Source organism: Lacerta agilis, chromosome 9 (assembly GCF_009819535.1).
Source record: "Lacerta agilis isolate rLacAgi1 chromosome 9, rLacAgi1.pri, whole genome shotgun sequence".
In the NCBI taxonomy this organism is placed as follows: Eukaryota; Metazoa; Chordata; class Lepidosauria; order Squamata; family Lacertidae; genus Lacerta; species Lacerta agilis.
This window is the reverse complement of record NC_046320.1, coordinates 59,931,114-59,946,034: the sequence shown is the minus strand read 5'-3', so window position 1 is coordinate 59,946,034 and position 14,921 is coordinate 59,931,114. Positions and strand designations below refer to the sequence as shown.

Sequence of the window (14,921 nt, the reverse complement as noted above, 5' to 3'; positions counted from 1 at the left end):
ACTTACTTTAATTTATATGGCTGCCCCATAGCAGAAGTACTCTAGGAAGCCAGGGTGTCGTGGCAGGGGATTGGACTAGGACCTGAGAGATCAGGATTCAAATCCCCACTCAGTCATGAAACTCACTGGGTGACCTTCAGCCAGTCATAGCCTCTTAGCCTACCTCGCAAGGTCGTTGTAGGGATTAGAATCATAGAGTTGGAAGAGACCACAAGGGCCATCCAGTCCAACCCCCTGCCAAGCAGGAAACAACTGAGGGGTGGGGTGAACCATGTACTCCTTGGAGAGAAAGGTGTAATATAAATGCAGTAAATAAGCCCTTTTGCTTACCTGCTTAAGAAAGCCAGAGAGGCCAGATGGCGATGTCTGTTGTCAACCTGGCATTCAGAGATCTCCACAACTAGACCCACGCCAGTTGGAAAACACACCTGGCTAATTTCTAGTACTGGTGGAGACTGACCCCTTATAAGGTGGGCTGTGGCTCAGCAGTAGGACATATGCTTGGCATGCAGAAGGCAGGCTCAATGCCTGGCATTTCCAGGAATGGCTAGGAGAGACGCCTGTCCGAAGCCCTGGAGAGTTGCTGCAAGCCAAGATGAACCCAATGGTCAGAATCCGTCTTAAGGCAGCTTCCTAGGTTCCTGTGACATGCATTTCAGGACACCTGATCTCCATCTGGTTCCCAGACTGGCCACCTCTGGCTTATGTAAATTAAGTGAAGCAACACGGAGCAACCTTGTCAAAACATGGCCAGAGCAATGCTGCTTCATCAGGTTTTATTTAAAGGGATTAAGGAGAAATTTAGTTCCTGGAAGGGGTCAAACGCTGCTCCCGTAACACAGCTGCGTTTCCACAGCCAGAAAAGTGGTGCCACAATTGCAGATTAATCAATCCCTTATAGTCAAATTTCCAGCTTAAGTGTGTTCAGCGTGACAATGTAAGAGGCACGAGGGGGGGGGGAACAAGTCGTATTGAGTTTCAGTTAACTCCCCTCTAACCTGTAGTATTGTCTGGGCGCCTGTTCAAGGTGCTTACTGCCGCCACAGAGTCCGAGGTGGAAGAAAAGTAGAGCTGGTGTTCTCAGCATATCACTGACACCGTGCTCCAAAATAGTGCATGGTGATCTCTCCTCTATCAGCAGCAGTTAGTTAGATGTTAAAAAGCAGAAGTGGGACTTCTGTGGTGTGTTCCTGCTCAGTGACCCTCTCCGGAATACCACCCGGCCTCCCACCCAGTTTTTTCTCCCCCCCCCCAAGCATTGTACATGTTCAGCCCTCGTTGGGGTTCCTACACTCTGTAGCAGGGTTTTTTCTACCTAAAAAATTGCGCTTCTGCAAATCTTATTGTTTCCTTGAGTCTCCCGATTCCTTTCTATTCTGCGTGGGTGTTGATGCTTTGGCTACATAAGCAATGGTGCTTGCCTCTGGACAGTGAAAATGGAGGAAATGGTCAGGGAACAAGATGGGATCTTGGGGCACATCATAGAGATACAGTGGTACCTCAGGTTACATACGCTTCAGGTTACAGACACTTCATGTTACAGACACTTCATGTTACAGACTCAGCTAACCCAGAAATAATGCTTCAGGTTAAGAACTTTGCTTCAGGATAAGAACAGAAATCGTGCTCTGGCGGCGCAGCGGCAGCAGGAAGTCCCATTAGCTAAAGTGGTGCTTCAGGTTAAGAACAGTTTCAGGTTAAGAACGGACCTCCGGAACGAATTAAGTTCTTAACCAGAGGTACCACTGTACTAGAATCGGCACTGGTGGGCCAGTTGAAACAAAACCACCACAAAATGGATGTCTCCAGTTATACCAGAAGGAATTTATTTGTGGTTTGGTGACTAGGACCCCATCTGCACTGTACATGTAAAGCCAGTATGAAACCACTTTATACAGTCATGACTTCTCCCAAAGAATCCTGGGAATGGTAGTTTGTTAAGGGGCCTGAGAGTTGTTAGGAGATCTCTCTATTCCCTGCCCCTTCGGAGCTACAATTCTCAAGAGAGGTTTAACAATCACTTATTCCCAGGGAACTCTGGGAATTGTAGCTCTGTGAGGGGAATAGGGGGTCTCCTAACAACTCTCAGCACCCTTAACAAATTACAGCTCCCAGAATGCTTTGGGGGATGCCGTGACCATTTATAAAGTGGTATGAGACTGCTTTATATGTATAGTGCAAATTTAAGTCTCCTGGCCTCAAAGAGCTAACAAGTGCTCTAGCCTGTTGTTATGGATCCTTTCATCAGTGAGGCAGCAGGGTAGGAAATTACTGATGAGGAGATATGCATGAAGGTAACTGATCCAGTCTGGGATGCTAACCTGGGAGTAAATATGCTGGGTGATCTCACTTGTTCAAAAGGACTTGACTCAATTGCCTCTCCTAAATTACTTCTTGAAGCTTTTGGTGATTTGAGATAAATGTGCGCTCCCTTTTATTAATGTTCCCAAAGCGCAAACACGCACCCACACCCACAATTCAAAGCCAAGAAATAAAATAATGCATCTCCTGCAGAGTCTAGTCTAGCACTATCCAAACAGGCAGTGCTTTCTCACCCCAGATCAGATATTGCATCAAAATGAATCTGACAGCTGTAGTGAATCTGAAGAGCAAATTGCGTCCTGCCTGTGGATTCTGCCTTTGTTTAGCTGGTATATAAATCACAATCGTTAACACTCTTTATAGCCTGCCTTCTCGCTGAATTGTTCTCCCAAGTCCAACAGGAACATATAAGCCTCTGTGTGTGCTAAATTTGTCTCTCTGCAGAAGCTAGCTGCTGCTTGTAGAACAATTAAAGCAAAATTATTAAGCTGCTCAGAGCAACGGAGGGATAATGTCTGCCTGGAGGATGCTACCTGCAGGATAGGCTAGCTGAGGAAGGGTGGACTGTAAGACTCCAAGTTCATTCTTCTAGCTCTTGGCAGGAGTTCCTTGCATTTACATTGCAGACAGCCTAAGTCTGGCTCAGCCATCCAGGCAGAACAAGCAGTCTTCTGGGAAAAACACTATTCAAAGGGCAGCTGTCATGGTGCTTGCCCACAAATGGAAATCTCACCCTAGTGTCCTGTGAGGTGCTGCAGAGAACACTCTCCCCCTCCACCTAAAGGTGGCAAAAAACCTGTAAGCTGGTTCTGAGACAGTTACAGGGGCATTGTAGTAATAACAGTGCAGTCCTAAACTTGCATACAGTGGTACCTCTGGTTGCAAATGGGATCCGTTCCAGAGGCCCGTTCGCAACATGAAAAGAGTGCAACCTGAAGCACCGTATCCGCGCATGTGCATGGCGTGATTTGGCGTTTCTGCGCATGCGCAAAGTGCGATTTTGTGTTTCTTCGTTCCGGTACTTCCAGGTTTGGCGCGTTCGTAACCCATAGCGAACGCAACCCGAGGCATGACTGCACTTAGTTGGGACTTGCTGCTGAGTAAAAATGCCTGGAAGGTAGTTGGCAATTTCTGGTAAATGGGAATAGGTTTTTTTAATAATCATAATACTATGGATAACTGCCCCCATGCGTCACAGTACTGTATTTCCACTAATACGCTTGTTTGCTAACAAACCTATCATGAACACATCAGATAGCCTAGCAGTATAAAGTTTTACCACAGAGATCTAGAAGTGCCACTTCTGGTTGGTATCTGTCTGTCTTGAGAGACAATGGAGTGCGCCTCCAGGGGTGAGGTCAAACCACTGTGTTAGCAGCATCGCAGTGACCTCCCTGGAGCACAAGCCTGGGCCGTGCGTATGGAGGTCCTGGGCTGCCCACATGACAAGGCTCCCCTTTTGGCTTTGCTGATGTTGCCCAAAGGGAAGCAGAGCAATACATTTGGCACCAGCTTGGCTGCAGAATTTGCTGGAAGGAGGTGGACAAGGCACCATCCAACCGTCTCAGGGATTTGTGTAGGGTTTACTCCTTAGCCTTCTCTCGAAGGTGTCTTGCAAGGCAGCAGGGGTTTAAGGTCAGTTTCCCTTCTTCTAGAATGGTCTGCCTTCCCAGGTTAACGAGCCCCATCTGCCCCTCACTTCAGCGATTGCAGAAACTGCCTTCGTGACTTCTGGCCCCACCAATAGTCTCGTCCGCTCAGAGCCTGTCTTTTGCATGCAGGTTAAGTCCTTTCCCCAAGTCCAGCTACCCTCTCCTGGTTTTAGCTGGCCAGTCAAAGCCATTCCTGGGGTGTGGCTGCTGTCGCCTGCTGACAGCTTCTAGGAGCCACAGCTGAGAGCTGAGTGCAGGGTGGGGACCAAAGATGAACAAACTACCTCAGTAGAGCATGACATGTCCCCACCAGAGGTACTAGCCCTCCCCCAACACCTCGCACACCCCAGTGTGTGTGTGTTTTGTGTATTCTACAATCTACAAGACCTTGATGTTGGGAAAGATGGAGGGCACAAGGAGAAGGGGACGACAGAGGATGAGATGGTTGGACAGTGTTCTCGAAGCTACTAACATGAGTTTGGCCAAACTGCGAGAGGCAGTGAAGGATAGGCGTGCCTGGCGTGCTCTGGTCCATGGGGTCACGAAGAGTCGGACACAACTGAACAACAACAATCTATATTTACTAATGTATCAAGTGATTAGAGGTGTAGCCTCCTGTAAGCAGGACCAAAGCCACATCCATTTACTATCTGCACAGTCGTTTCTTCTCTTGGCACGCAGACCTGGCTCAAATCGTTATGGGTTCTTCCCTGACCTTGATCAACTTGTTAGTGACCCTCCTCTAGATCTGCTCTGCAGCAGCCCTGTGAAGGTTATTTGCGTGGCCATTTTATGACGGGCTCCACCTATGTGCCGCCACCATTTCGTGGCTGGTTCTGCTCCGTTTCGTGACTGGTTCCGGTCCCGTTGCAATGGTGGGCCTTGGCCATTGTCATCCCTCCCCGTGGCTCTTAGATGCCTAACTCAAATTCCCCTGGTCTAATATCCCCATAAAGAAGGCTGATCGCTGAAGAATTGATGCTTTTGAATTATGGTGCTGGAGGAGACTCTTGAGCAGGCGTCGGCAAGGTTATCCGGCCACGGGCCAGATCAAGCCCACGGTGCTGTGCTGGTTTAGTGCAGTGCGCGGGGGGCTTGCCAAGCAGGCGGCTCGGTTGGCGGGCGGCTCGTGGGCCAGTAAAATGCCCTTAGAGGTTGCCAATGTCTGCTCTTGAGAGTCCCATGGACTGCAAGAAGATCAAACCTATTCATTCTTAAGGAAATCAGCCCTGAGTGCTCACTGGAAGGACAGATCCTGAAGCTGAGGTTCCAATACTTTGGCTACCTCATGAGAAGAGAAGACTCCCTGGAAAAGACCCTGATGTTGGGAAAGATGGAGGGCACAAGGAGAAGGGGATGACAGAGGACAAGATGGTTGGACAGTGTTCTCGAAGCGACTGGCATGAGTCTGACCAAACTGCGGGAGGCAGTGGAAGACAGGAGTGCCTGGCGTGCTCTGGAGTCGGACACGACTAAACGACTAAACAACAACAAAATATCCCTAGTGCTGCAAGATTGTCACAAGAGCGCCTGGACTAAAATTGTCTATCAAAAACCTCACTCTTGTGCTTTATCACCACAACAGCTACTCACTTTGGGTTTTAGTAAAGCAAACAGTCTCATTTGTCAGTGCCTAAATGATATTGAGCATCAGAACAACACAATAAGGAAATTTTGCCCATGGTATGACTATTTTCCACCTTCCCATTTTGACTCTCTGGCACCCTCTCTGCATAACCTAGCAATTCTAAAATATAGGCGTGCTTTTACTCTCGCAAGATTGAATGTATCGCCCTCGGCTGTACTTGAGGGACGATTCCAACAGATTCCACACGAAAAATGCTTATGTCCCTGTGGAGATGGCGGTACTGAATCGGTGGCACATTCCAGGTCGCCCAACCGCTGCCACAGTGTCCTTTCTCTTGGCAGATGAAGATGAGCAGGTGACAGCAAAGGTTTCAAGGTTTTTAGCTGGGGCAATCAGAATAACATCCGCTATTTGACTATTGATTCAACACCCTAAAATTTATTTTATATAATTGACTTTTTATTTATATTCTTTGTATATAATTTTTTTTATTGCTATGGCCGAAGGCTGGCGCAAATAAAGATTCATTCGTTCATATCATAGATGAGGCTGCCCAGTATACAGGACTCTGCAGGATCCAATCAAGGATGCCTTGACGGTTGTTCCTTATATGCAAGAGTTATGGATGTGTAATGCTGATGGGTGGATCTGTGGTTGTGTTGGTATTTTGGTACCCATGTGTGAGTTTATTATGGGAGGGATGTGCGGGATATTTAATGCTATGAACATCAGACCTGCGGGGAAATCCCTGTGAGTTGTTATCGAGGTAATGGGTAAAAAGGGCACATCTGCAGTCTCAGCTGGGAATCTGGTTATTTTGGCTGTACAGTAGGGAGACTGTGGAGGGCTATTGAAGCCTCCCTCAATGGGACAATTCATGGACTGGGGCCAGAGGTCTGCTTGCGAATGAAAAGTCCCTAGCTTGCATGCTTGATGCACTTGGAATCACAATAGGGCGCTGAGCCCTTTCACCTCCCGCAGCAAAGGAATCTATTGGGATATAAATGGAGGCTGTTAAGGCACATCTCGTTAATTAATAGGCTCCCTTTCAGCTTTGTTTAAGGCCTGCCTCCAGACTTACTGCTTCTCCATAGTCCTTGCCCAAGATGTGTTGGCTATTAAGGGTGTGTGTGTGTGTGTGTGTGTGTGTGTCTATCTATATATATATAAAACAATGGCTGCAAAGCTCTTTAACTTACAAATGAATATGAATGAAGGGTGTCTGGGTTATTTTAGTGGGTAGGGTAGCAATGGATAGCTTACAAACAATCCTGTGTATTGCACATCAGCAAATACATTGTGTTCCTTGGGTTGCAGGACGTCTCAACTTATGCTGATTTGCCTAGGGAATTGTTTATGCTGAAGGGAAGGCTCCCAAGTTTACTTTAGCTGCTTCCTAGTTTGCTTTCTTCTTCTTCTTCTTCTTCTTCTTCTTCTTCTTCTTCTTCTTCTTCTTCTTCTTCTTCTTCTTCTCTCTCTCTCTCTGTGTGTGCATTGTTGTGTGTTGCTGAGCAGGTTTATATCTTTGTTTTACACGACCAACTCTGTTTAGGGATTTTTGATTATCTGCTACTCACCCTCACCCTCCCTACTACTGACTTCCCTGCAGCCTTTGTAGATAAAAAGAAGCCCCAGTTCTTGCACTTCATTTTAATTTAATTTTATTTTTTTAGCTCATCTATGCAGTTGGAAGGCATGCCACTGCCTCCACTTTGAAATCAAGAGGAGATCAGATATTCTGGGCTGCTTGCCTTCTCTGTACAATAGACTGCCTAGTTTGTCTGCTTTGCACTTCCCCCCTCCCCTCAAAATATCCTTTTCTCTTTTGGCCATTTATGCAGAATTGATACCTAAGTCTGTTTCTGGTTGTAAGAAAAGCCGTGTGTGAGAAACATTTCCTCATTGTACACGTTCAGTTCCCAATATATTTTCCAAAGTCCCTTGGACTGCTCCACCAGCTCAGCACATATATTCTTTCAAAATAGCTTTAATATGAAGCCATCACAAGCCCATTCCCTGCTCCAAAAAGATGAGTTACAGGTCTCTAAAATCCCCCCCACAGTTTAAAACCTCACAACCTGCTTCCTAATCTGCATAACATAATTTCCACTGTGACTGCTCTGTTCATTTGTATTGTTTGGCAAGGGGTATGTATATACTCTCAAAGAAAAAAGTAAAAAACTATGTGCTTCAATAAATGAATTCTGCAACCAGTCATCAATTATGCTCACTGAACTAATTTGCATGATTTCCCTTTGTAATTTGGTTGTTTTGTATAATTTAATTAACCAAATAGAAAAGGTTCTCAGAGCATCTTACAACAATCAATAATAAGACAGTTTCCCCTCTCAGACTTAACAGTGTACAACCCACGACACAAAAGGAAAAGCAGTTGGAAGGGATGATGAAAAACAGCAAAGTGGTTCTCAGTTGCAATGCTTCTTATAAGAGGTTTTTTTTCTGTCAGGGAGGAGTCCAGTACCCTGCAGCTGCTTCACCTTTGTCCAATGCCCAGGAAGAGCTCCCCCTCTTACTGCAATGTTCTTCCTAGGATTCAGAGAGACATTTTTAATATTTACTTGTCCTGTGGAGGGGCAAGAAGTTATGCAGGGCATTGAAAAAAATGGTTCACCCACCACCACCTTTGGCTTTTAAATTTTCAGTAGGCATTTCCCCTTTCAGTTCAAATTGTATTTATGCCTATAAGGACTAGAAACATGTAGCAGCACTCTTGCACCCCTGAATATCGGTACATTTTTGGGATAACATAACCAAAAACCTGGCATTCATCAAGAGCGTTTTGTGTTGAGTTACTCTTCTGTTTTGTAAAGTGGGATAAAGAACCACTGGTGCATGCTGAATATGTATTTCTTTGGAACACAGAAGCAGGGATCAAGGAACGGAACACACCTCTGCTTCTGGTTTTCTATTTGCACAGAGTACAAGCTGTTTAAATGTTGCAAGCCCCTCTTTCTACCTACCAAAACACCCACTAATCCTGGGTAAAGTATGATCCCCCCACCCCGGAAGTAAGGAAACACTGGGTGCCCAATATGTGAGTCAGCAGTGTGATGCAGCAGCAAAGAAAAGCTAATGCTATTCTAGGCTGCATCAACAGAAGTACAGTATCCACATCAAGGGAAGTAATAGTACCACTCTATTCTGCCTTGGTCAGACCACACCTGGAATACTGTGTCCATTACTGGGCACCACAATTTAAGAAGGATGTTGACAAGCTGGAATGTGCGCAGAGAAGGGAGACCAAGATGATCAAGGTTATGGAAAGCAAGCCTTATGAAGAATGGTTGAAGGAGCTGGGTATGTTTAGCCTGGAAAAGAGGAGCAAGAGAGGAAATATTATGACCATCTTCCAATATCTCAAGGACTGTCACATGGAAGATGGAGCAAGCTTGTTTTCTCCTGCTGTGCAGGGTAGGACTCGACCCAATGGCTTCAAGTCACAAGAAAGGAGATTCCGACTAAATACCTGGAAATACTTTGACAGTGAGAGCTGTTGGGCAGACAAACGGTCTCCCTCAGGAGATTGTGGACTCTCCTTCCTTGGAGGTTTTCAAGCAGAGGTTGGATGGCCATCTGTCATGGATGCTTTAGCTGAGATTCCTGCACTCAGGGCGTCTTAGAGGGATTTGCCGCTGTGGTGTGGCGATCCCTCGGCGCCCCCGGTGTGCTGCCTCTCCGCCCGCCTCCTTCCCGCGCTGGCCGCCCCTCAGGAGGGGGGTGGGCGAGCGGGCAATGAGGGGCGTGGTGCTGGAGTGGGCGCGGGGCTTTGCGCGCCCCTCCAGCGCTCCAGCTGGGGCCCGCCTCCCTCCCGTGCTGGCCACCCCTCGGGAGGGGGGGTGGGCCAGCGAGCGGGGGGGATGAGCGGTGTGGCGCTGGAGCGGCGCGGGGCTTTGTGCGCCCTTCCAGCGCTCCAGCTAGGGCTCCGGGAGGCAAGGGCGGCCGGTTTGCAGCCCGCCCACCCGTGGGGGATCGGGGCGGGTTGGGGAGTGGGCGCCCGGTATGCCAGCGGGCTCACGGGGGCACCCCTGGGGGGCCCGGCGCCCTGGCGTGACGCGCCACCAGCCCCTATGGACGAGACGGCCCTGCCTGCACTGCAGGGAGTTAGACTAGATGACCACTGGGGTCCCTTCCAACTCTATAATTCTGTGAATCTGCATCGGAGCAGCCCCCGAGGGCGATCCTCTTGTGCCCACTGCACCAGCAAAAGTTGCCATCATCGGCGGCGGCTGCCTCTTATCCGCGCGCCCCGCATTGCGCGGAGGCCAGCAGTGCCAGGCAGGAGGGAACTCCGTGTCCCGGCTGGTGCGTGCTTGTACATTGTGAGGGGGGCTGTGAATAATTTTTATTTTGGCAGCGCTCAGCCGCCGTTCCCCCTCCGAGGCGGGGCGTCCGCGTGGGCGCTCTCGCCGCGCGCCTTTCCCCTCCTGATAGGCTCGCCACAGCCGGGCTTGTCCATTTCTCCCGGAGCCAATCCTCCCCGTTTCGTCGCCCTTGACAAAACAACATGTCCATTTAAGGGAAGGCGGAGCGTACCATGCGAACTTTTCGCCGGGGGGGGGGAGGGCCGAGGCTAGGTGCGAATCGTTCCCTCCAAAATAATCCCCTGCCTTCGTTGGGAAAGCGCAACTCGAAGCGCGCGCGCTGCTTTCGCCGAGTTTCCCCCCTCACCCCAGCGCCCCATAATGGGTCGGCTCGGAGGCCGGAACGGTCCGGAGCTCCAAATGGCCATTCAGTAAGCGAGCCCAGCCAAGCCAGCCAGTCCCGGGCTTGGCTCGCTTACCTGTGGAGCAGCAGCAGAGCCCGCGAGCGCCGCCGCCGCCGCCGCCTCCCCCTTCCCCTCTCTCCGCTCGCCCTCTCAGCTGGCTTGCAATGTGTCGAGCCGGACTGGAGGAGGCCCCCGGGTGCCCGGATGTCTATCCAAATTAGTGTAGGACTGAGCTAGCAGAGGGAGGGAGAGGGAGGCGTTACAGCCGAGGAAGCAGCAGTCTTTGGGGAGAAAGGAAGGGGGCGCGTAAAAGTGGGATTTCTGAGCCAGGGGCGCAAAGCGCAGCAGCAAATGGACAGGAAGTTTTTGGGTGGCGGAGGGTAGGGCAAGGGCGAAGAAAGCCTTCCGATGGCCAGGAGACGGTCGGCTTGCTAAACTTAACTATGGCTGCCCAGTCAAGGTAAGGATTATATATATATATATATATATAAAGCCATCTATCAAAAAATAAAAAAAACCAGTTTTATGTTTGTTTCCCAGCCTCCCTCCCTGTTGTCGGAGTGTTTCCCCTTTTCATTGCTGCTCGTTCTTCGCCTGTTCTCTCTCTCCCCACCCCACCCCCCCTTCTCAAAAGTTTGTGCTCTTAAGAATTTTATTTAATTTTTAATTTGTTCCGAACCGGGTTGAAATGTATTTGGGTTTAAAAGACGAAAGCAAAGCTCACCAGCCCACCCCCCTTGTTAAAAATCAAAGACAGTTTAAGGGGGGGAGGGAGTTTACCTCTCTCTGAAAGGTTGTGAAACAGGAACCTCCTGGTATTTAAATGTAATGGTGCATTTTTTTAAAAAAAAATCCCTTGTGAGGGAAGCAGTTGGAATCCTCTGATTTTATAAAAGCTGATCAGCAGCCCCTTCACTGTATTATACAGGAAAGTATATATACTGATGCTGACACAACGGGTCTTTTTTTGTAAAATGTGTATGAATTTACTATGCTTTCAGTTTCCTCTGGATTGTATGCCTTTAAAATGGTAGCTGGGCTGACTGTGAGTGTGAAATCTGCTGAGTAAGCAAAGGATGGAAATGGTCTGAGGAGCAATAAAAGGGGAGTTTGAGTGAAACAGAGTAATTATCTCTAGTTACTGCCAAATTAGGGGATGGGAGGTGAATCCAGGTCCTAAGGCTAAATGGGGGGGGTATCCACCTCTCACTATATTTGAAGCAGCATGATGAGTGTGGGATGCAGTTTTCTTCCCTTAAATTCACACCCACCACTGTGGTTCTTTTACCACCCTCCAAAAAAATAAATAAATCGTACCCAGCTGACCTATTTCAAAACAATGTTTGGCATTGCCATTAGTAGTGTAGATTCCTGTATTACTTCTCTGGCTGGAAACAGGGAGGTGGGATTGTGGCAAGTGGCATGTTGGAGAGAAAATGTGTGGGATAACTGCAACTTTCCTTGGGTAATGTTGGGCAATAAATAATGGGGAGAATATTGCTAATGGGCAAATTGCCATAGTTTTGGAGGTATTAAAGCTCCATCTCTCTCTCTCTCTGCCAGAGTCTTTATGTTCAAGGTGTAATTTGCTGGCCGTCTTCTAGTTCATAAAAGTGCCAAACTTCAACTTTTGCCTTTAAGCGTGCACTGGCACAGTTTGGGTTTGGGAGGTTTGAGGGTGGAGTGAAGCGTTCTGGCTAAACTTGATTTGTATCATTTAAGAGGCAACGTAATTGAACTCAGTCCTTTGTAGTGTCTCTATGATGTTTGGAGGGCATAGCCTCTGATGCAAACGTCAATGTTCTTGGCTTTGGTGGAGGCGGCGGGGGGGGGGGGGAGAATGTAATGTGTGACACTTTAAAAAGAAAACAGCAAAAAACTGAATACACTGATACCACTTTCAACAGAATGTGTTGAAAACAGTCAGAGATGCAAACGCTTGGAGTGTAGCTGCAACAGGGATTCGGAATGGTTTTCTATGTAGCAGAATCCTCTGCTGTAGGAGAGGCTGTTTTTGAAATCCAACCCAGAGACTCTTGCTTCTGTTTGCCCTGCAGGTGATTGGGAGGCAGCTTGGCAGCAAAGGTCGGGAAGAGTGAGAAGCATTAGAGAGCATATGGATCCCCCCCCCTTTTTCTACCAAAGAGAAACCTTTACCAAACAGATATAGTAAAAACAATATCTACACATTTTGAGCAGCCTGGTTTTTCCCACATGAGCAAATAACTGAGCATCTGTTAAACTGAGTAGCATAGCTCTGATTTCAATAAGGATGTTCTGCTTGTGACTTTAGCATGCAATACCCTACAGGATTGAGTCCTGTGCACAAAGAAAAAAAATCCCTGCACATGCAGTTCTCTTTGTAGAATTGTGTCAGCTGTAGAGATGTGAAGGCCCAGGAAAAAAACTGTTTTTCCCCTGAAGCCTTTTTTGTTTTTTTCCCAAAAATTGAAAAAATAAAAAATAGATTATGGAATGTTTATTTTAACATGATGAATAAAATATTTTAAGATAAGGGGTTCAAATATTTATAAATCATTTTTAAAAAAAATATGTATGGTATCAGATTATTCTAATTTCTGTGAGGACAAGCAAGTCCTAGGTTACAAACTGAACTCTCCAATGAATAATTGTTACTTCTGGATTTTTAAAAATTGTTTTGTGGTTGTTGTTTTTGTTCCACATAAACTAGTAAACAGTTCAGGAGATTGTTGCTCCATTTGTTACTAATACAAATAAATATTATTTTAAAAGTAAATTCTGTTTGTAATAATTGTTTGGATACAGTATATTTTTAATATGCTAGTTGTGATAATTTTATGCCCATTAAAATTGTCCATAGTTATATTTTATGTTTCTAAAGTAACAGAATGACTTTTCAATCTGGAAAAGAAAAAAAAAGTGCTAATGTAGCATTTTTTCCCATTTTTTCCCAATTTTTCCGAAAATTTCCGTTTCCCCCCCCCAAAAAACAGGTGTTTTTTTTCCCCAAGCTTCAAAATTTCTGGAAATTTTACATCTCTAGAGCTGTGACAATGCTTTTTAGGAGGCACCAAATACAAAGTGGTATCTCAGCGGGACTTACTATTCAGAAGTAAGGATTGGAAGGTTCGGTTGCAGTTTTGTGCACATTTACCTGGGAGTAGCTCCTATTGAACTCAGTGCAACTGTCTTCCAAGTAGATGTGTGCTTAGGATTTGGAAGAATTAGTACAGTCAGTAATTGTTTAAGGGGGGCACCACTTGGGCTGCCCCTCACACAGAATGTCTTTCGCCTGGTTTTACACATACAGCATAAGGAAGAGTACAAATGGCACCACTCTAAAATATTAACTTAAGGTGGTTTAAAAACAAAACAAACCCGAAAACACCCTGCAAGTAGAAAGCTGGTTGAGGGTCTGTACTAATTTGGTTGGTGCCATGTGGCCTCCATTTCCGAATGTGTGATGCCTGACATTGGCAGAGCAAGCAGTTACGGGGGACTAACCTAGTAGCTTTGTGGGGCCCCCAAAGTGACATCATTCTGTGGTGAAAATGCTGTGAGCGACCCCCAAAGGCAGCACTTTTGCCTAAGAGCTTGCTCAAGCCTGGCACCAACCCTGACCCAAGTTTACCCCTCAGGTTTTTCCGTAAAAAGTTGTTGAGGGCATCCATCTGTCTCTGGAGACTATGGAAGAGTGCACCTTTGGGGGTAGAGTCAAACTGTTGGAAGGTTGCAGCGCCTGCTGTGGCTGTAGAGTCTGATGTGGGAGACAGGGAGCATAGCTGTCAACCTTTTCCTTTTTTGCGGGAAATTCCCTTATTATAGCATTGGGAAACAGCAGGGAGAGTTGACAGCTATGACAGGGAGAGACATGTTTTGTTGCAGCTGGGGCAGATGAAGGCGTCTGATTGTGCTGCTGCAGATGCACCATGGTGTTTCTTCAGAGAGAGGTTTCTCCATAGTGTGCTAGTTTTATGCTTAGGAGAATTCTTTTTTTATTTTATTTTTTAAAACTTGCTTTTGAAAATGCATCTGGAGTGGAACTGCCTCATTATGCCTTCCATTTCACAGAAGCTCCCTCCCTGGTTGCAAGCAGACAAAATTGCTCTTTGCAAGCCAGACTTCAGTTATGGTGTAGGAGTGGAACATGGAAATGGGAGAACTCTGACTAACTTCTTTGGTTAGATTGCTCAGCTTCTGCTTTTGTTTTGTAGTCATTTGGGCTACAAATATCAGCATGCTATCTCTGTGCTTTGATACAGCCTGCAGTGTTTACATACTGAATTGGATTCTGGTTTCCCCCTCTCCTTCCCACAATCTTACTTCAGTAAAATTAATCGTAGTGTCCAGAAGTCTTAGAAACCTGGAATCAAATAACAGTGTATAGCAACCCAAAAATATTAAGCATTAAATTAAAATGGAAAACTTGATATTTAAAGTGACCCTGGTGAAGGGGAGAGGGTCACAGTTTGCAACTTGAAGGGAGTGATTTCCCAAAGTAAAATGCCACCCAGCTTAGTGCTCAGCTCTTTTTGTCATTATGTAGTCTTGAGCAGTGAAATATTTTCATATGTGAAAGTGCAATTTGGAAACATCGCTCACTGTCCACCTCCAAGGCATCCTTAAAAAAAAGGCTGAAACTCTCATATTG

General features: G+C 46.7%; 1 protein-coding gene across 6 annotated transcripts in view; it reads left to right on the top strand.

Annotated features, from left to right (window-relative positions):
* The window catches only part of AFF1 (AF4/FMR2 family member 1), a 136,865-nt gene that overhangs the window by 9,429 nt on the left and 112,515 nt on the right, over positions 1 to 14,921 (top strand). The window contains exon 1 of one of the 6 annotated variants that reach the window (XM_033160644.1): positions 10,429 to 10,748. The exons of the other annotated variants lie outside the window; for them this stretch is intronic. Within the exon in view, the coding sequence (XP_033016535.1) occupies positions 10,732 to 10,748 (17 nt within the window). The 5' untranslated portion in view covers positions 10,429 to 10,731. Of the gene's footprint in view, positions 1 to 10,428; positions 10,749 to 14,921 lie in introns of those variants that run through there. 6 annotated transcript variants of the gene reach the window in all.